The sequence below is a fragment of the Corvus hawaiiensis genome, chromosome 3, assembly GCF_020740725.1.
Source record: "Corvus hawaiiensis isolate bCorHaw1 chromosome 3, bCorHaw1.pri.cur, whole genome shotgun sequence".
In the NCBI taxonomy this organism is placed as follows: Eukaryota; Metazoa; Chordata; class Aves; order Passeriformes; family Corvidae; genus Corvus; species Corvus hawaiiensis.
Window position 1 is genome coordinate 75,530,847 of NC_063215.1, and position 21,901 is coordinate 75,552,747.

General features: G+C 42.0%; 1 protein-coding gene across 8 annotated transcripts in view; it reads left to right on the forward strand.

Moving 5' to 3' along the window:
* Window positions 1-21,901, forward strand: part of TRIM67 (tripartite motif containing 67) — a 41,574-nt gene that overhangs the window by 1,634 nt on the left and 18,039 nt on the right. Inside the window, exons 2-6 of one of the 8 annotated variants that reach the window (XM_048298473.1) lie at window positions 5,352-5,447; window positions 9,315-9,437; window positions 10,681-10,791; window positions 12,948-13,107; window positions 20,511-20,704. In XM_048298473.1, the coding sequence (XP_048154430.1) occupies window positions 5,352-5,447; window positions 9,315-9,437; window positions 10,681-10,791; window positions 12,948-13,107; window positions 20,511-20,704 (684 nt within the window). The remainder of the gene's footprint in view (window positions 1-5,351; window positions 5,448-9,314; window positions 9,438-10,680; window positions 10,792-12,947; window positions 13,108-20,510; window positions 20,705-21,901) is intronic. The other 7 variants (XM_048298477.1, XM_048298475.1, XM_048298480.1 and 4 more) reach the window with 7 other exon arrangements.

A 21,901-nucleotide genomic window follows, 5' to 3' on the forward strand; every position in this document is an offset into this window, starting at 1 on the left:
CGTAGATGGGGACAAGGGACAAATAAAGCTTTTTCTGATTCACATATTGTTACTGTCTGATTCATGCTTCCCTGCAAGTGATGCTCCCTACACCTCCCTGGATTCCTTTGTGGAGAGGTCAGAGCCATCTGCTTTGCTACACAGGGGTTTAGTGAGGTCTGGTAGAGCTGGTGAGTCACTTGGTCGTGCTTTCCTTGCTAAAAATAAGGATTTGCAACCATATGAATAAAGAGCAAGACGTGGCCTTAGAAGTTGAAAATGTGTATGAAGTTAGTTCTTTCTTGCTGAGAATGATGGAACTTGGAAAAATGATTAGTTAATACATGTGAACGTACAGAGGGGACTTCAATACCTGAGAGCTGAGGACAGTCCTTTGGAGCTTCCTGCTGTTCTGGGGATAAAGGACTCCTCCCAACAGCTGTGCAAAGAGCACTTGACCAGGTCTGCTAGATGCCCCTCTTTTTACTCTCTGCTTGCAGTTAGCAGTAAAGAAAGCACAGAGAGATCCTTTCAGACACTGCAGGAAAGGTCAAAATCAAGACTGGTATCATCACCCCTCAGCCATGGAGTGGTTGAGCCCAAGCTAGGCTAAGGTATTTGGCAAGGCAAAAAATTGACTTTCTATTTTAAGATCCAAAAAAGATGTCCCTTGGGGTGATCTGCATTGTTTATCCATCCAAGAATAAAGACAAACTTCTTCTGTAGGTGTTTCAGTTTGAGTGCTCTGCCGGTGTCTCAGCCATCGTTACTCCCTAACATGAAGAGTGTTTGTGCAGAGAAGTTCTCTTGGCCCAGAAGCATCAGGTTAAACATTTTCAGCTGCTGTTCATATCCCAATGTCAGAATCCACTTCTGAGCAGAATTGTGTTGATGAGCAGGGTCTGAGTTCACAGTTCAAATGTCACTGATGTTTTGGAGAGCGTGAGAGACAGCTTGTGATGTATTGTGTTCTACCTTGAGTTAAAACTGTTTGATGCCTTTTGGAACATTACAGTCCAGTGTAATCAAAGTTCAGAATCAGTCATTTTCTGTTTTTCCTACAGTCAAATACTGAAAAAAACCCTTTTTGCTTGTATTTTTACTGCATTTTTTTCTGTGACTGTATCACAGAGGTATCCCAGAACATTATTTTTCTCTTGATTTGCATATTCAATCAAAGTCAAAATTCTAGCAAAAAGAAACCCTCAAAATTAAGCAGTTTGGAGACTCTAAAATTGTGCTCTTGTGAATATTATATTTTCCAGAAAAGTGTGCTTGGAAGAAAATAAATATAATGGAACTGTATAGCCAGGCAGCCTAAATCATCAGCTCAAGTCATTCAGATAAATTGTTTTGGAATTAGATACTTCTGCTTAGAAATAGTTCTCTGATATAGCAATTTCTACAAGTTTATTACCCGCAGTTACTTTGGCCAAACCATAAATTACTTACATTGACTGGTATGCCAAATGTAATTTAAGGTTTATGTGTTCTCTCCAGATGCTCCAGGCATAGCTGGTAGAGGCAGCTGAAAGGTTTGTTCTTAGACCAAGAAGCCTGCCTTGTATTAGCCCTTTGTTTGGCTCCTCCTTCATCTGGGCCTTGTGCAGTGACCTAGTGGCAAATTAGAGAGTGCATAACCTTGTCCTGACAGTGCTGCAGACCATGCAAAGAAATGTGCACTTACTCTCAGCTGTGCTGATGACACCAAAGATATACTAGACTGGTTGGCCCCTGTTAGTGGTGGAGGTTCCCCATTACTTACTGCTGTGTGTAAGTTCTCCTAAAGAGAAAGTAAAATCGGTGTTAAATAACAAGGGTCCAATGGCACAAATCTGTGAAAATCCCCTGGTTTAGCTGGACTTTATTATATTCACTTGTCTAAAATGTGCATCTGGACCAGCAGTTCCAGGTCATTAGGTAAAACTCTTAGTCTTCTGTTGAAGTTTAGTACTTTCATGTCTTCTTAACAAGTACAGTGATACTGTAATCACATTTAGGTAGGACTTCAGACCTATGAATATGAGGAATGATGGAGGACACATTTCAGCTCTTCCCATTCTAAAGGGTTAACTATATATAGGTACTGAAATGCTGAAAACACCCACAGCTGGATAGGTCTGTGAAGGGCAGGCAGGCAGGGAGTTGCAGGCGAGCATAGGAGTCCACATACCTGCTTTTACTTCCTGATCTAAAGACTTGTGTTCCCTAAAACATGTGGGCTTTATGAGAATTCAACACCAGGACAAGCTTATCTAATCAATAATCAATTTGCTGCTAAAGAGAGATGGAGGGAAGGCAAGCTAAATGAGCATGAACTGTTTGGTGGAAAAAGGACATGGGCATTATCTGGTTCATTTTCTGAAATCAAAGGAAGCGTTGGTCTTCCCTGCCCATCTGGGTTTAATTACCCTTGTGATCTCTGTGTTCCTGTAATTGATGGAAATAGAAACTTGATATCCATCTCCAGCCCCCACATTATTGGTTGCAAGACCAGGTATTAAAGTAAAGATAATGCCAGGTAGAATACGATTTGTCAGAAGTTATTAATTGTCACAGTCAATGGAGGTTTTTACATCTCAGTTTGGCTTACAATAAATATTTCTGTGGTATGAAAGATTGCTCTGGGTGTACAGGGTGTTCTTTAAGGCTTGGTTGGTTTACTGAGGGCTTAGTCATGTAGCTCCACTTGATTTTAATGAGAAGTGCATGACTAAATTCCACTGCTTTGCAAGGTATCTTTTACAAATGCTTGGAAAAATAAAGCTATTATCTCTAAATGGGTTTCACAAATGGAAATCTGGTCTCCTACTCGGCTTCATGCTGCAGTCGAGTTAATGCAATCACAGGTTTTAATGAACAGATCAATTTGCTTATGAGCCCTTTAGACAGTGACATGGCTGAGTTTCTGTTGCAGCTCTTTGCAATGGGAGTGTGCCAGGAGCTGGGACTGACTGTGCTGACTGCCATTGGTAGTCATATGCTGCTTACAAGTCGTCTGTGGTGGTTTTCTACAGCTGCTGTGGTGCCCACATACAGCTTTTGTCTCTTCTGATCTGGTGAAATGCACTTTGAGATGATTTGAGAGCTAGGGCAGATGTTGGGAAAGTGGAAGTTTTACTTTTGTCAGGACCAACCATTGGTTTTGATTTGAAAGAAGGGACCCCTTGCCTCCCTGGGACAATTTGGTCAGGACATTCAGTGACAGAGGATATAATGCTTTTGCCACCTATTTCTTTCTTGTTTACACCCCAGCTGCTTGATCATATGCTGCTTTCACCTTGTTCTGTATCAGCTTGGCAAACCAAAGGCTCAGATGTGCCTTGTGAGTGGAGCAGAAAGTGATCAAAAAAGGTGGGCTTCAAACTTTGGCAGACATGATCAGCCTGTACAGAGCTGACCTCAAGTCCTGATTGTCTGATCTGGCAGAAAACTGGGACTCTTTCATGGACCTGGAGTTTGCTTCTGTGACCTCATGTAGTGTTAATATCAAACATCATAATTTCAGGTTTTTGTGCATTTACAAGAGTTTGTGTAGGAAAATAGTAAAGATTCAAATATTGAGAAGTAGGCACAGTAATGTGTCTTCCCTTTACATTTGTTACAAATGAATTTTGTAAAGCATATTTTCATTTAGAATTTAGCACTACTGTGCTTTCAAAGGACCACTTTCCGGCCTCTTGTTCCCCAGTCTTACATACATCCAGGGTTGCTCCATCCCAGGTGCCGAACCCAGCACCCGCCCCTCTTAAACTTCATATGCTTGGTGATTGTCCAGCCCTTAATTTTTCAAGGTCTCTATGCAGGGCCTCTCTTCCTTTGAGGGAGTCAACAGCTTCTCCCAGTTTAGTGTTGTTGGCAGACTTAATTAGTGTAACTATGTGTCCTGCATCCAAGTCATTTTTGAAGGTGTTGAAGAGCACCGGCCCTAGAATGGAGCCCTGTGGATCCCCACGAGTGACAGGTCACCAATCTGATGTCGCCTCATTTACCCTTTGTGCCCAGCTCGTGAGCCAGTTGCTCACCCATCTCATGACATGTTTATCCAGCTGTGTGCTGGACATTTAGTCCAGAAGGATGCTGTGAGTGTCCGTATTGAAAGCATTACTGAAATCCAAAGAGATGACTTCCCTTGATGACTTACATGGGTTACCTTGTCATAGAAGGAAATCAAGTTTGACAAGTAGAACTTTCCCCTTGTGAAGCCATGCTGACTGTGACTGATGGCTGCCTTGTCCTTCAGGTGTTTATCAGTAAGTCCCAGAATAATCTCCATAATTTTACCAGGCACTGAAGTGAGACCGACAAGCCTGTAGTTTCCAGGGTTTGCAGCGGAATGGATATAGCCTTTGTGTGTAGGTTTATGCCTTTCCTGAAAACCGGGGTGATGTTTGCCAGCTTCCAGTTGACATCTCCTGATTCCCAAGACCATTCAAAAATAATTGAGAGAGGTCTCGCAATGATATCAGCCAGTTCTTTGAGTACACTTGGTGAACCCTATTGGGACTCGTAGACTTACAGGGATCCATCTGGAGCAGCAAATCCTGCACAAATTTGGGATTGACTGGGAGTTTATCATTCTCACAGTCATGGTCCTCCAGCTCAGGGCACTGGGACCCCCAGAACTCATCACTGGGTCTGCCAGGGGCAAAAGCATTGTTTGCTTCCTGTCCTTGAAGCTCATCAACAAGCCGGTGGTTCAGCTTAGAGATCTCAGGTGTCAGCTGAGGAAAGAAGGTTAGGCCTTCAGTGTGGACTTGAGAAATACATACTCTGTGTGTCTTACCAGTCAAAAGTTAGAGGAAGGTTTTTTTCCAACTTTTCCGGAAACATTCATGCATTTGTTGAGTTGGAGCATGGGAAACTGGAGCCTCAAAGGGACATTACTATGAGGTCTGAGAAGGCAGATTTGTCTTTAAAATCCTAGTGTATCAGGTTTGGTAGGATCTACCAAATTTATAAAAATTTCAGACTTGGATGAAAAAAAAATGTAATTTTGGAAAGCACTTGGGGATTTTTCAGCATGACAGATGCTACTGTGTAAGTGTAAGACTATTACCTCCTTATACATGTGGGTAGCTGTCTTATAAAAAGGTATTTTGACTTACCAAGTTGCTGCAATAAAGTGGAACAGGCAGACACAATACTTGACTGCCCCCACATGCATATTTCACCCTCATTAATTCTTACTACAGTAAAAATCTTAACTATTCATTTTCTAGTACAAACACTTTGTGGAATTAAGAATACATGCAACAACAAGTAAGCCTTTTAGCACATTATTAATCATCAAATCCAAGGATTAGTAAGAAACACATTTGCATTTTATCACTAACTTTTTCTTTTTTCTCCTCCTTTTTTCTCCCTTGCAGGCACAGCTGTCTCAGGCTTTAAATGGTGTTTCAGATAAAGCGAAAGAAGCTAAAGAATTTTTGGTTCAGCTGAAAAATTTATTGCAGCAGATCCAGGTAACTGTAGAATATTATCTGTTTTGATAATACAATAATCAGTAGAATTGAGTGAATAATTTATTTGATGACTTTGTTTCCTGTGCTATTCTCATCTTTGCCTTTCCTGGAATCATCTGACCTTTCTTGAACGGATTCGCTAGGTAAAATTATTCATCAAATAATGCCTGCAAGCCCGTCTTAGTTTCTAGATTGCTTGCTGTTTATTGCAAAAGGCTGATACTCAATACTAGACATCTGAGCTGTGTTGATTAGTGTTTGATTGAATCCATTAGTCATGCTTCTGGGCTCCTCCCTGACTGCAATTGCTTGAATTCGGCATTTAGGATAAGTCCTCATTTTAACACATTCAAAATTTACTGCTAGCTTTTCATCTTACATTTCCTTAAAATGTACTAATGTCTGCACAAAATCCAGTCAACCTGCCTATTAGAGTACTTGTAGGAATGTCCTACACATACTCAAAATACAGGAGTATTCTACTAAAAAAAAAAATGTAACTGCTGCTAAATCAATGTGTTGTTTATTGGAGCATAAGTTATTTTCATGCCTGTAATTGTCCAGATTTAGTAGTCAGAAAAAGGGCTCATGGTGAGTGCAGTAATTGAGGGCACAAAACCCAAAATGGAACAAGTCCTATTTACAATCAAATTTAGACTCATCAGTGCTGGAGGTCCCATGATCCTCAAGGTCCTTCTCACCCTGCAGAGTGTACCTGGAAATGTGCTACTGTAGTTTGAGCTGTGCAGTGCCCAGGAGGGGACAATTGTTTTCTGCTGCAGCAATGCTCTACAATGATGGGACATACATCCTCTGCTCTTCAATAGCCCACTCTGCTGCTTGCTCATCTTTCATCAACAAGTCCTGTGCTTGCTAGTAATAGAAAATCAAAGCAGAAGTTCAAAAAGTTTATAATTTAATCATTAAAGTATTCCACTTAAAGCCCCAGAGAATGAATTCGTACCACAAGAGCTGCCCAAGCTCTTGGGTTGCCTCAGGGCGGCCTAACTACTCACCCTCACAGTCTTCCAGGCCATGTGGGGGAGGGAACAAACCAAAACTGAGAAACGGTAAAATTAAAGGACATTTAACTGGATGAAACTCATGCAAAGGCACTGACTGGCACCTGTAATGTGCTGTATTTTGGCTATAGTGTGAGGTTTCTCTCAGCTGACTCACCCATTTAACAGTTATGTAGCGCAGCTAGTCTACTCACTTAGACGTCTTTCACTGTCCAAGGAGAAAAGACAGGCACATCTAGAGAGCACTTCTTCCTGTAGGTATTAACAGCTGTTTTAGGATGGGATAACCCATCCAAAGCAGCAGTCTATCACCAATCTTTCTTGAGTCATCTAGCTCCATTAAAAATGTATTTTTCCCTCCTGAAACCTAGAAGTGGCCTATTATGACTATTTATGACTATGCTGTAAAATCCTTTAATGTGTTTCAATAAAATCACTGCCAAATTGCTCTGCATAAGGGAGCTGCTACAGTTAGATCAAAAGACCAAGCCGTTTATTTGATGCTGCTCGTTGCTTAAAATGCTAGAGGAGAGCTCAGAAGAAGAAATTATATCCAGCAGTACCCTCCAACATTTAGCCAAGTCTGGGCATAAAGCTGAATCTGACCCTCACATGTTGAGCTAGTCTTCACCCTGAGCCTGAGTGAAACATCGAATTTCAGCAAACCCAAACAGCAGGACTAATCAGCTGCATATGTATTCCTAAGTAAAACAAGGCTGGGGCATGGCTCCAAGATGATCACCCACATGCTTTAACCCTTAAGGAGCTCCCTGGAATGTTTTTCTCCCGTGACAAATTGCACTCTTCTCATGTGATGATCGAGCAGCCTTTGGTGACAGCACATACCAGGGAATGCTCCTGGTAGTCAGGTTTGGTACAGCCACACTCTTTGAGGGGAAAGGGTTTAGATGTGTCATGAGCCAATCTGTGCCTTTTGACATTTGGACCAAAAAACAGTTCTTGTACTGTTATTTTGGGGGGGAACAGATGTAGCCTTTGTGCATAGGTTTATAGCCAGACCCACATATCTCAGAGCAGGTTATTTCCAGTAGAAATCTTATGACGGTTGCCACACTCGCATATGGACATTTACCCCTCAGCAAAAATGCTTTTTAATAATACTTTTACACAAAGGGGCAAGCAATATGTACATTTTATTATCCTGTCTCAGTGCACAGCAGACCACACTCTTTATCTTCGCTCTGAGTTTGGCAGAGCTACCAGGAACCATGCTTTTATCTTACCCGGGGCAGTTTGCAAATTCATAATCTGCTTTTCTTTTCCCTGATTTGCAGATCTGTTGTTTCCCCCTCTTTTTTCCTTCCTTTTTCTTCTCTGGGGTCACTTTTATATCTCTTGGTCTTTTCTTTTCAGATACTGCCTGTTCCTCATTGCTCCTGTTGCTTCCTTGCTTCTCCTTGTTGCTGTCATGATCTGATTTTCACATTTTCCCATCTGCTGTAACAATTTCATACTTTCTCACTTGAAGGAGGCATATCGCCAAACACCCCGTTTGATGTGTGAACAGAAAATGAGGAGAGAAATGATGCACTACAGCCATCGACTGATTCAGGCTCTGTGCACAAACCAGCACTTCAAGAGTAACGGGATGGAAATGGGCTTAAGGGGGAGCTGGGTGAGATACAAGCCGAGGAGGGAGAGATGCAAACAGGAAGAGTCTAAGACAAACCTGTGAGCAGGAACTGAGCTGTCTGGTGTCTCCCCACCACCAGATAAACCCCCGCCCACATCTTGCTGACAGGTCTAGGGCTGCAGTGGGGGCCTCTCTGGGACCACTGACCCTGCATCCATCAGCTGGAGAATGGGATGCGCGGGTCACAGTGAGGGAAGGGAGTACAGTGCTGAAAATTTTGAACTCCAAATAAAGAAGACAAAGCAAATGAGTAGAAAAGAAGAGAAAAACAAAAGAGCTAAGAGATAGTAATTAGTTAGGGGAGTACAATGGCTTAGCAAAGAGGTGCTTCTCCTTCAATACGTTTAAAATCTTCTCACATTTAATTATGCTTTTTTTTTTTTTAATTGGGGTATGTGGGAGGAAAACTGATAGCACACATACTTGGAAGAGGAGGTTGAAAGCTTTCTTCTAGTCTCATGAGCAGAGGAGGTGAGGGAGAGTCTTCCTCTGAATGGGTCCTACGGCAGCAGTTCCAGGGATTTATGTAATCCTAAATTGTATCCAGACCTTAGTAAAGGCTCAGTGTTGTATACCTCATGCTGGTTTCTGCCGAACAAAGAATTTTACCATAATGTGAATAGAAACTTGCCCTTTTTTTTAAAAGCTAATCAAGTACATAGCTCCACTGCCAAGTGCTAGCTATTTAAAAAAAAAGTACTCGAAGCAACACACAAACCTTAGGGCTTTGTACCTCATTAATTTCCTCGTCATAAGGCAGTAGACCAGATTCTGCTCCATAATTCTGTTCTAATTGATGTGGTATAGAGCCAGTGATTTCAAAGTTGCTACAGTGGGATAATTAAAACAGATTGGAGCAGAATCCTCTTATGTATGTATGCACCATGTATGTTACATTTAGCATTTACATTATGTTGTACTACATCTGTTGTCCAGAAAGTGCCAGTAAATCAAGGTTGTGAATGAGACCATTCGTGGCACGTCATTTTACTGTTTCATTTTTCATTTTTCATTTTATATCATGCAGCTATTACTGGTACAGCTGTAATAGCTGTAATGAAACCAGAAAGGCAACAAAAATGCTGAGGGTCTTGGAAGGAAAGCTTTTCTGAATAGAAAAGCAGGTATGAGCAATAGCTTAAGATGCAAACTATGCTTTCTTTGATGAGTATGACTCTCACCTTGTTCTAGGAGAACGGGTTGGATTACGAAGCCTGTCTTGTCGCTCAGTGCGATGCCTTGGTTGACGCATTAACACGGCAAAAGGCAAAACTGCTCACAAAGGTCACCAAGGAACGTGAGCACAAGCTGAAGGTGAGCGCTTCTCTCATCAGCTCAGCACTGCTGCTGATTGATACCTGGTGTGTTTTGTCAAGTTCCCCAACCCTTTACACCATGAAATTTCCTAGTAACCAAATTTTAAAGTCCTTTAGCAGGTTCCAGTTCAGCAGTTTAGTGAACTATGTCTACACACTTTAAATGATGGATATACTTCAGCAGTTTATTGAATGAGGCCATCAATCTTTATTTATCTGATGGTTTGGGGCTATCTTTTGAGAGGTGCTTATCAGTGAAACCTGTGTATGGTTTGGATTTTGGGACCTTCTGCCCAAGTAAACAGTTGTGATTTTGATATCTCTTCAAATCTTTAAATTCAAGTAAGCCACCTCCAGAAATGTATGAGCTACTCAAAATATATTAAAGAAATGCAGTAAAAGGAGATGGCAAGAAGAAATCTAAAATGGTTGAATGAAGTGGCAGTCAAGAAATACTTAAATAGACACATTTCTTAAAATGCTGAACTCCATGTGATTTTGAGGTACTATAGTGCCATTTGCATTAAAAGTAGCTAAGACAGAAGGAAAATTTGAAGTGGATTATCTAACATAATCAGTTAACAGAATCTACCTGAGATCAATATTTAGCTTGCTTAACAAGTACCACACTTAGGACATAACTGCTGACAGCACAAGCAAACCTTGCAGTTTACTGCTCTCACAAGTTGTCCTGCAGAACACAGCGCTGTTAGACCTAGTCCACAGCCATGTGGCAGCAGAATCAAGGCTAAAATCTGGAAAAATGGGATGCAGCTCTTTTATTTCGTAATCCTGGCAATGTGTTCTTTAGCAGAGCGGGTTCAATGATAAAGACAATGTTAGAGTGTGATCTGCAAGAAACCACTCCAGGAGTTTGCCTCTAAAGTGAAGGACTTTTTAAAAGCTCAGATGTTAGTTAAAGTGTGACTGAAAATGTGAACACTGCAAATGCAGAAACATGTTCTGTGCCCTTTCTGCCCCAAGCAAGCCTAATCTTTGAGCAATTAATCTGCTCTGAAAATTGAGATTCCCCATGCACAACAGTTTGCCAAGCTAATTATCGGTATTTACAATACAGAGCAAGAGAGTGAAGCTGATGGAGATACGGCAATGGCCATATGGTGGCTAAATTAAGCATGGATTTAACACACTCTTCCATTCCTTGTCTCTTCTAAAATAATTTTATACAATTCACTGCAAGCTGAGGCAGTCATAGAACTGTGCTGATGTTTGTTTTCCAGGTTGTTTGGGACCAAATAAATCACTGTACGCTGAAGCTACGCCAGTCAACAGGGCTTATGGAATACTGCCTAGAAGTTATCAAAGAAAATGATCCCTCTGGGTTTTTACAGGTATTTTTCTTCGTGATGTTCTGGGGGGGGGGAAAAAGGAAAATATGTTAAAGCTAAGTCTAAAAATGTGTGGCTTTGTTAATTAGCCCCTTCCACCTCCAAGGCAGGTTCACCTTAACTCCTATAAATACTGTCTAAAAACTCAGAGAGCCTGAGTGTCCCAGCAAAGAGATGGCTTTAACAGCTGCACCCTGACTGAGGTGGGGACTTAGTGGTCACACCACTTGCCTAACTCGTGATGTCCTTCCTCTTGCCAGCCTTTCCTTCTAGGCTGAAAGAAAGATGCTATGCAGTTAATGATAGCTTTTTGCAGAATATTATTTTATTCTCGTCTGAGAAACCCAACACAGGGCCCCACAGAGCTCTCTGATCAATGTGGAGAGGTCAGTGACTCAGCAGAGTAGTACTTCTCCCCCTTGTGCTCCTCCCCTTTGCTTTCCCATTGAAAGAGTCCTTTCAACATCTCCCCTGTAAGGAAATCTACTTTGAAGGGGCTTGCATGTAGCTTTGCTTCACTGAGATTGTTGCATCTCATGTAGCTTCAAGACCTGTTGTAGCTCCAGGTATGTTTTCTTTGCAAAATATGGCCTAGGCAATACTTGCCTTAATTTGCAGGATATTGTTTCTTAGGCGCAAACAGTGAAAGTGTCTATTGATGAGACAAAACAATTACAGTGTTATTTTCCCATAAATTATTTTGCTTAATTTATTCTAATATGTTTATTATTTTATTTTGCCCTATTATTTTTGTTGCCTTATTAATTGCCTAAGAAGAAAGGCACATCAAACAAAATTGCCTACACACATGAATGCATGAGTGTTGTGGATCTGTCAGAGCATCCCTAAAAAACAGGATGAGAATTAGCCAATTTAAACTTATTAGCATTCCAGACTGGTTGTTACTGTCATGTCTAGTCTCAAGCAAGAGAGGGGAATGTGGGGTGTAGATTAGTCTTATGATTACACAGATTTTAACAGGCTGTTGGTTGGACACTACAGGACGAGTGAAACCTTTAGGTCTTACCTACATGCTATCTAGATATATGCTTTATTTTCTTTTAAGCATACTTTCCCTGTAACTTTTGGGGCTTTGTACTTTGCAGCTCCCCTTTATAAAAAAACCCAAACCATTTTTTATTTTATTTTTACTGGTTTGTCTAATGATGCTTTCAAGACAGCCAGCAGATGCTCAGTCACTGCATTACTTTGAGCAACTACTCCTGCAGCCAGGATATTGAGACACGGCCAAGGGATCCAGCATCCCAGTAAGTGACTCCAAGGTTGCACGAGGCTATGGGATGCTCCTCCACTTACAGAACAGAATGATTAGGAGCTGTTGATGCAGGGGCTCAGACAGGAGTGTCCTCAGTAAAAGTAATGAGGCGAAGTATCCGAATTCCTGCAACAAAAGAAAACTCTCTGATATACCCAGAAAAAAATTCTACTCCATGTGACTTACAGGAAGCTCACCGTGAGGGACTCCAGATATCCAAATGGCAGCTTCACTGAACTCAAGGACATTTGAGTTCATTGATTTCCACAGAGCCAGGATTTCACTTCCGAAGTGTCTGTTGTGATCATTTTAGTTTGACTTTTGGCCTAATTGTCTGCGGGCTGAGTAAGAGTAAAGCTTTAAAAATTAAATTCAGTTTTAATGTAATGGTAGAAAATCCATCATATACTTTGAAAATCTATCTGACAATTTACCACCCTCACTGTGAGTAATATATACCTTCCTTACCATTTGATTTTTTTAATCCTTTAGCTTTCATCCACTGAATCATCTCTGCTGAATGGAGACACTCTAAGCTTCTCTTTGAGCAACTTCTTTTTAAACAGGAGAGCAAAAGTAGACTGTGCAGATCAGAGAACAGAGTACAGAATTATATGTGGCATTCAAAGGCATGACACACAAGATAATCTTAACAGGCTTTATAAATGCAGTTTTTACTTTCCTAGCCTAAGATGAGATTTATTTTGAAAAGACAAGATGAAAGGATGCAACATAAATGGACCTCACCCCAAAACAACCAGATCCCACCTCATCTGTTTTGCTGTCTTAATCCTGTTTCCTTTGTGCTGTGTTACACAGGCATTCTGTCATTTTTAATGTGTGCCATCTGCCATTTCATTATAAACTTGATGCTCTCTTTCAGATTTCGGATGCTTTAATCAAGCGTGTTCAGGTGTCTCAGGAACAGTGGGTCAAAGGAGCCTTGGAGCCAAAAGTGTCTGCTGAGTTTGACTTGACTCTGGATAGTGAACCTTTACTGCAGTCAATTCACCAGCTGGATTTTATTCAGATGAAATGTAGGGGTGAGCTTTTATAATTTTCCTTTTTCTATTTTTCATGCATGTGTTGAAACAGTGCTGGGAGGTGTGAGGACACCGAAGGAGGAAAGAGGAATGACTTGAATTTGCTGGATAGTTTTAAAAGGTTTTCAGGCAAATTCAGATTACTGGATGTTTCCTGGAAAGGTGTGCTCCCCTCACATGTAGTGAGCTGAACAAGCTCAAATAGAAATACCAGATGCACTTAAAGATTGTAAAGATAAATTCTTCAGAGTAGGGCTTTGAAGATTAGTAAGACATGAGCTGCATGAAACTCCCTGCCATTTTGTATCATTCCTAGATTTGACATGGTTAATTCAAGATACCAATTACCCCTATCTTGTCAGAATCAGCTGAAGTAGAAAATAAATATTACTTACATGCACTCACATGCTTGAATAGGGGAAAAAAACCCCAGCCTTTGACTTTTGACTTGTATCTGGACTGTGCTGCAAACAGTGCCCATCCTAATAAAAAAATCATGAGGAAGAGATTCACAAGGGGAAAGTAGTTCCATAGTTATACCATTCCATGGTTCCAGGTATCTGGATAGTTCTGATGGACAAGCTAAAGGGAAAATGAGGTTAAAAAATGTATCTAAAAGAAAAAGCTGATGAACAGGAGATGCCATTGACATTAAAAAAAAAAAAAAAAAGGAATATGAACATCATGAGCTTGTAATAGGGTTAGTTTATATGGAGCAGGATGAGAACCGCATCAGAATTAGATAGATCCGTAGAACGGTTGGATTTGAAAGCCATTGTGGTCCCTGGGAATGATGCCATTAACTTCCCTCAGTGGTGATTCAAGCTTTAATTGTACATGTGGGTGACAGGATAGAGGCTGCCAGAAGTCAGTGAATGAGTTAAGGATATTCGTGTAGTGATGTCAGATGTGCTTTTTTTTGTTCTGAGCAAGCATAAGGAATTTTATTGAGTTTATGTCTTTGCTCTGGGCCTAATTCTGCATCTAAGACACCCAAGATGAAGTAATTAGGGTGGATAATTTGGCAGATATGTGGAGAAACAATGTACAAACAGTTAAAGGCCAGAGTCTGCTCACCAAGAATGGTTTGCATCTTGGTATAGGCAGGCTGTGTTAAAGTTATTCAGTAAACGTCTGTGAACTGCTCCTTTGAAATGTTGTCAGACAGGTAAGTAGAGTCAAGAGAGAAGGAATAACACTGATAAAACTCCTGTGAATGCTTTCTGCATTTGTCTTTTAAAAAATTAGTTTATATTTAATGCTAGCCATATTTATTGTGAAATGTATTTAATACTAATCTCCCATCACTCTTCTTTACAAACATATGAAAAATTTAGTTAAACTAGTCACATAGATTGCTAATTAACTGCAGGTTACCTGAGGTGAGAGCAGCTTAGGTATTTGGCTTGTGGACATTCACCTGGCCTTAAGATTGAAGACTTACAAGACTTTAATTGATCCAGATTCACTCGTGCTTTGTGAAAGATAGTGTTGTCAGCTATGCTATCATTTATCATAAGATGGCAGGGAAGCTCTGGTACCAAGTTGGACACAGTCTGAGGAGCAGAGAAGAGGACAGGACTTTTGTTGGCCAAACCTGTGCAGAACTTCCAAACACCCTTGGGCTTTGCTCCCCAGGGGCAGGGTTAGCCCTCAGGAAGAGCTTTTGATTGAGCTGTCTTGGTCTTGACCAGGGATTATCACATCAGGTTGGTCAGCACAAGCGGTGTGACCACGCACACACCGCGCAAAGAATAGTGGAAAGGGTGTTAACCTGGCCACCATTCCTTAAGGTGCATCAGGGATGGCATTATTCCCCTTCACACCTCTGTGTGCCCAAGCAGAACAAGCCACCAACCAGTTCCAAGCTATCATTCATAGGTATTGAGGATTGTTTAGTATAGAGACGTGTATTTATCTTTCTCCATTTATGACAGCAAGTCTGTTTCCATTTGAACTGCTCAGTCTGACACTTCAGCCTTTTTTTTCCCTGAAATTTTACTTCTGTGACCTCAACCAGCTCTGCGTTATCTTGGAATCATAAAGTTATCTGGGTTGGAAGGGGACCTTAAGGATTGTCTAGTCCCAACCTCCTGTCACAGGCAGGGACACCTTTCAATAGGCCAAGTTGCTCGGAGCCCCATCCAACATGACCTTGAGCAGTTCTGGGAACAGGGCATCCATGGCTTCCCTGGGCACCCTGTTCCAGTGCCTCACCACCCTCACAGTGGTAAATACCTAATTTAAACCTGCTCTCTTTCAATTTGAAGCCGTTCTCCTTCGCCTTATTACTACATGCCCTTGTAAAAACTCCCTCTCCAGCTCTCTAGTAGGCCCCCTTTTTAGGTACTAGAAGGCCACAATATGACCTCCCCAGAGCCTTTTCTTCTCCAGGCTGAGAAACCCCAGCTCTCTGCGTGTCTTCATAGGAGATGTGTTCCAGCCCTCTGATCATCTTTGTGGCCCTCTTCTGGACCTACTTCAACAGTTCTGTGTCCTTCCTATGTTGAGGGCCCTGGGGATGGACACAATACACTGAGCCATTGACCACAACTCTTTCAGTGCAGCAATCCAGCCAATTCCTTATCCACGGAGAGGTCCATCCATTAAAATTCTTGTCTCTTCATTTTAGCGACAGGGATGTCATGTGGGACAGTGTCAGATGCTTTGCACAAGTCCAGGTAGGTGACACAAGATCCTCTTTTCTCGTTCACCACTGCTGTTACTCTGTCATAGAGGGCTGCCAAATTTGCCAGGCACGATTGGCCCTTCTTCAGATGCATTATTTGCATTTCCTTATGCAGAGTGGTCTTGCATTTGGAAATACAGGTATCACAGAGTAAGCAACTCAGCATTTCAGGAGCAAGCACCCAGACTAATTGGAAACATCGCTTTGCTGACTGTAAGGAGAAGCTGCAGTTGCTCATGGTGTTTTGCTATTTATCACCATGAGCAGATTGCCCTGAGAGGTTGTGGCATCTCCCTCACTGCAGATATTCAAGAACTGTAGGGACACAATCCTGTGCCATGTGCTCTGGGATGTCCCTGCTTGAGCAAGGAGGTTGGATCAGATGACCCACGGTGGTCCCTTCCAAACTGACCTGTTCTGTGATTCTGTGACTTGCATATTTCTGAGAATCCAATTTCACAAAGAAAAAATGTATGTGTCTCTTCACGTCTGCTCCTCTTTCTTCAATCCTACCTATGCCAGCACACCAACAAGTCATCAATCTTTGCCAAATGTTGGTGTTGAAGTGAGTGTTACTAAGTCATTTTACTGGTTGATCTGACAAGAGCAGGTGCATTAAAAATGTCGATGATCTGTAAAGGAAGTTTGTGAGAGATTTAGGAGAACAGGGCAAGCATGGCTTTTCCAACCGCCAGTTGTTTTTTCCCAAAAGCTTTGCAGTGTAAAATCTGTATTATTGTTACCAGTGCTTACTGCATCACTGAATTTCTATTTTTTTTTCAAACTCTGGCCTCATTTAACCTCACTGAGCTTGCATGGGTCATTTAGAGTGAAAGCATGCTTGTAAGTAAACATTGATTCACTGTGTTAGACAAAGAAGAATGAAAATGAGAACAAATCACATTACATTTGCTTTGATGACATGTTCATCTACATTACTGATGCACTCTCTGTAAGCACATATCTAAAGCTCATCCCAAAAAATAAAGATCATAGGGTTCTTTTTCTTATTTACAGAAAAGAAGCAATTTGAGAACAAATTAAGTGTGCAGAGATGTGATAGGTGCAGAAGTAATGCTTAGGCAGTCATGTTGACAAAAGGGTCCCACTGAGTCCCACACTCCCTGGGCCAGCTGACCTGAGAAACACTCACACAGCTCTAGTAATTGCTGGCATTTTAGCTTTCCCAGATAATTTTCTCTATCCATGTTTTCTTCCCTCTGTTGCTTTTACTGAGTGCCTTGGCACAAAATTCCTGTCCTCTGATGCCTGGCTTAATGTGTACTTCACATTTCCTCAGTTAAAGCTATTGGCACAGGCAAATACGTGTTCTGGGTTTGTTTTATTCACACAGCTAGAGCTGGCATGCAGTCTTGATCGGTTGCAAAACAGGACTAGATACAAAATAGGAAAATACATAGCTACTCTACTTTTCTGTACCACCTCTGAACATTCATTCATATACCCCTTCTTCTTGTCCCAAGTAACTCCTTCCCTCTTCTGCAAACCATGAAGATTCCCCAGACACATCTGCCACAAACCTTCTCTGCTTCTCCAGGCATGAGCTGTACAGCCCCGATAACTAATGGACAACTGTTTCATCATAGGCTTCACCTCTTGTTCTATCTGCTCTGTGTCATGGACTCAGCTCATCGTGGTCTCTCCTTCTCTCTCAGTAACACTGCTTTTAGGGCACTTGCTACAGCAATGACCCAGGCTATTCCAGGGCTGTACTGCAGTTTTGGAGGAAGTCAAAGTTTTCATGCTTCTGGGGCTCCCATTCTTTCAGTGCATTTAGTCCTTTAAAAACTAATCTGGTGGATGGCATCATTGCACCACTTGCTTGACAAGAGGACAACAGTCAACATTGTAGAGCAGCCCTACTGTACCCTGTGAGGGGACTACCCTGATCAGCTGTGAGATGCATTGAACAATGTGTTTTGGGAACTGCTGAGTTGACAAGAGACACCAGTCAGAGTCACAGTTCTAATTGAAGAGTGACCTGCATGAAACACTTTTAAAATAGCAGGACATCATTCAGGCTCATTAGTAATGAGTGCCAATGCAGTGTCATTTGTCCCTTTATATTTTTAATATTTTCCTTCAAAAAGTCTCTTGAGAAGGTTAAGTTGGTCAAGAAGTGGGACAGCACTGTAATTTAACATCTGAGTCTTTTTCTTCCCTGGCACTTTGCCTATATTTTTTTTTCTTAGTCCTATTCCGTTGCTTGTTGCTGTGAAGTATATACCAGTGTTCCAATTATTCAACTCCCTTTGCACTTTCCTATGATTTTTACAAGTGTTCATGTTTTCTCCTCCCAAAGGGAATTTGGGATCAAGGCAAATCTCTGCCCATCCACATCCAGTGCAGGAAGCAGGAGGGGAGGCACAGAGAGCATCATCCTGCAGAGCTGCACAGCTGCTTGGCGGGAGCTTCTTGCCTCTCCTGCAGGAGAGTTGTGCAGTTCAGGCCACAGGCTGGCTTAAAGGGAGCAGGAGTCTGATGTGAATTACTCACAAAGCCTTCAATATCCAGCAACACATTAAAGGAGCCAAGGCACTTTCCTATGATGTGTGTGGCTCTCACACATTGGGTCAAAATTCACACTTCCACTGGGAAGTGGGAACAACAGCACTCTACTGGATGAAAACATATTTTATTCCTAGACAGCATTCCTGTTTACATAATTAAAAGGGAACACATACCCTCCTCCAAAAGTTCTGCTCTTTTTTTTTCAGCATTGTGCATTACATGAACAATTCCTGAAAGCCTCCCATCAGTGTTCCTAGGAGTTAGGAGTCTTTTTCAGAGGTTGGAAGGATTAGTGGTTTATTCAGAGGTGAAGGGGCATTGTCTGTTTTTCATCTTATAAACTACAGGAATTAGGTTTTCATCCAGTCTTGCCAGAAGTAGTCTCAGAAGTGGGGAGGACCAGACAAATACGTCCTGAGAGGGCTAACCAGCTAGCAAAAGTGGCAGGCGTATGGATGGCTGATACAGCCCTATCTTCTCTCAGGCTTGTCAGTCACCAGGAATACATAGGCTAACAAACACAGACAAAACTCTAAACTTAAAATGGTTCACTTGAAAAATCCCATTACTTCTGAATTCCTCATTTTCAGGTTTTTGACTCTTGTCACATTTCTGTGACTCCTCCAGACACAGTGTCTCCTAGAGAAAAGTCTGAACTTTCCATCTGAGAAAACAAGCAGGTTTTTATTTATGACACCCTCTGAATCATCCTTAAATATCAAGGAATAGGAACAAGGCTTCCTTTTCACAGAAAAACCTTCAAGAGCGAATTTATAAAGCTCTTTTGTTTCGTTCTTTTGGGCTACCAACCATCTGCGTTCACTGTGGTGATGGATAATGCCAGCGGAAAGCCATGGTAGCTTCTGCACTGTTTATCACAAGTGTGAAGTTGACTTTTCGTGTCACTTCCAAAGTGGGGGTGAAGCCTCAGCCCTGTCACACAGTAGCATCCATTTTCCCACAGTCTGCTTGGTACGCAGAACATGAACAGTCCTCTTTTATCCAGAGATGTAAAATAGGACGAAAGGAACAGCTCAAGGGCTTAGCTCTCATGCAGACAGAAGGAGGAAAATAAACTAGAAGGCCAAAGCAGAGCAGATAAAAGAAGAGCAAACTGATATTGTTAAGCCAATGAATTCTCAGAGCACTCAGTTTCTTCTAAGGCATGATTGAGCTCAGCAGAAATGATACTGAGATGTTGAATGGTGAAATTTAGCCTTGGGCAGAAGACCAGGCAGGGTCCGTGCATCACTTGCATCCTACTTAACCTGTAGGGTTTCAACAGTGCATGGAATGCATGCCAGGTCTATCCAGAAGATTAAATTTTCAGTTTATAATTGCTAGCAAAGAGTGAACAGTGAAAGTTTAGCTGTGTTTCGGAGAGATGGGCTAGAGGTCTCTTTCCCACAGATACACAGCTGAATGTTTTACTCTGTTTCTTTTTATTTTTAAGATGCTGGTCTGGTAAACAGTCTCTTGGTGTTTCTTCTGAGCAGGTCACTGAAAAGGCATGTTGATAGAAAACGTTGCATTTGTAATTTCCATGAGGAGTCTCTTGTGATGCAGGAGTTCCTTTTGCTACCTGAACCATGGGATTTAGATAAAGTTTGCAGATGGGACAATTTTCTTCAACAGTTTATTTTAAGTATAGTTGCCATAAAGATAACATAGCCAGGGTGGTTTTGATGAAAAACTAGGGGGAGAGAGAGGGGTGGTAAACTATAATTTTAAAACACCCCGCAACTATAGTGAGGAATTGTTTCCCTGCTGTTGGTGGAATTCAGGCTCTCTCTCTCTCAGCTGTGCGGGGAGGAGTGGCTGCTCTGCTTGTTAACAACCCAATTCTTTGTTTGGGGGCAATGGGTGCTCTGGTGTGAAAAAGAATTCTTCCAGACAGTTACCCCTGGAAAGGAAACCACACATGGATTCCCCAAACTCTAGTTCTTATGAGAAATGACAACCAAGTCCAGATATGTTTCTGTTTACATATTTCGGTGAAATTATTTGTCTAACTGGGTAACAACATTTTGTTACATAATTTTACTGCCTTTTATTTCAAGGAAGAGAATGGACTGTCTTCCTAGCAAACACTCCCCTGCGAGGGGAAGGAGGTGAGCAGTTGCCATGCTGCTCATGGCACAGACTAATGGGGTAGGGCAGAGTTACACTAATCTGTACCCAGTTCCTGTTTCAGTGCCACCCGTCCCATTACTGCAGCTGGAGAAGTGTTGCACCAGGAACAACAGTGTGACATTGGCCTGGAGGATGCCACCTTTGAGCCACAACCCAGTGGAGGGTTATATCTTGGAACTTGATGATGGAGATGGTGGCCAATTCCGAGTGAGAATTTCATTCAGCATTTATTTGTGTTTCTTTGTATGTGAGTTTCCTCTAGATATGGATTTGTTTTCTGTCCGAGGGTGGGGAGAGGGGTAGGGAAGATGTGGGTTGTCAAAACTTCCCTAAGTCCATTGTGTTGATGGAGAAAGCAGTGCAGATGCTGCTTAATAGAAGGACCACTGGCTTAGGTAGGAAATTTGTTTGAGGTTATTCTCAGGGCTCTTGCAAAGAGGGCTTTGAGGTATCCCTAGTGCGTTCCAGAGTAGAAAATCCCATACAACCCTGCAGGAGCTGGAAGTGGTTCGTTGCACAAACCAGAAATTTCTTTGAAGCCCCTACTCTCGTCTGTCCATAGCACTCTGTTTCAGCAGCTGACATTCTTGGTCCAGAAATGCAACTCAGTCGTTCCTGATTTTCTGAGTAAAAATATGATCCTGCATAGAAATAGAGGATTTATAAATCTTGCCCCTGGGAGTGGATGAGACCAGGCTGGTGGAAACTTTTTCCACTGTCATGCTCTGATGGAATTGATAAATATGGAAAGGCTTCCCAAGTGCTGTCCTTCCAGATCCTCAGGGTGATGCCACAACATGATGCTCCTGGTTGCAAGTGCAGGGTGCTTATTGGCTCCTATACTTTCTCGACACATCCTGATAAACAAACTAGAGAAGCAATTCAATCAGCTTTCTTCCAGCCATGCCCTCCTGGAAGCTGTGGCCCTTCCTCCTCAGAAAGGCTTCATGCTCCTATTGCTCAGACCCAGGCTGGCCCAGTGCTTTCCCTAGGGGCTAGTGCCTTGAAAGCATCTGGAGATCATTGTGGAGTACAGCTCCTCTCTTCACAAATGGGGAATTTTGCCAAAAACATGTGATGGCATTTCTTCAGGAGCTGCTAACTGGCTCCTCACTGGAAATGTAAAGATTTCTCATGCTGAAAATGTCCTGGCATGGATCCACCTAAGGATCTGCCATACCACTACACCCATAGGCAGCAAAGGTTCCTGATTGAGACACCCCTCATTAGAAGAGGCAGCGATATTGGCAGGGTATTTTGAAGAGGGCACTGTGGTTTTGGAAGGTCTCCTCAGTTCCTTGGTCCAAGTAGCATTTCACAGGGATTTGAAGAGTTTCCACAACTAAAGGTGTGAAAATGTGCTTTTGTGAATGGCTGCTGAGAGCTGCCAATATAGTCAATATTAGTGGGTAAGAGGGTTATCAGTGTGTGATGAATGAA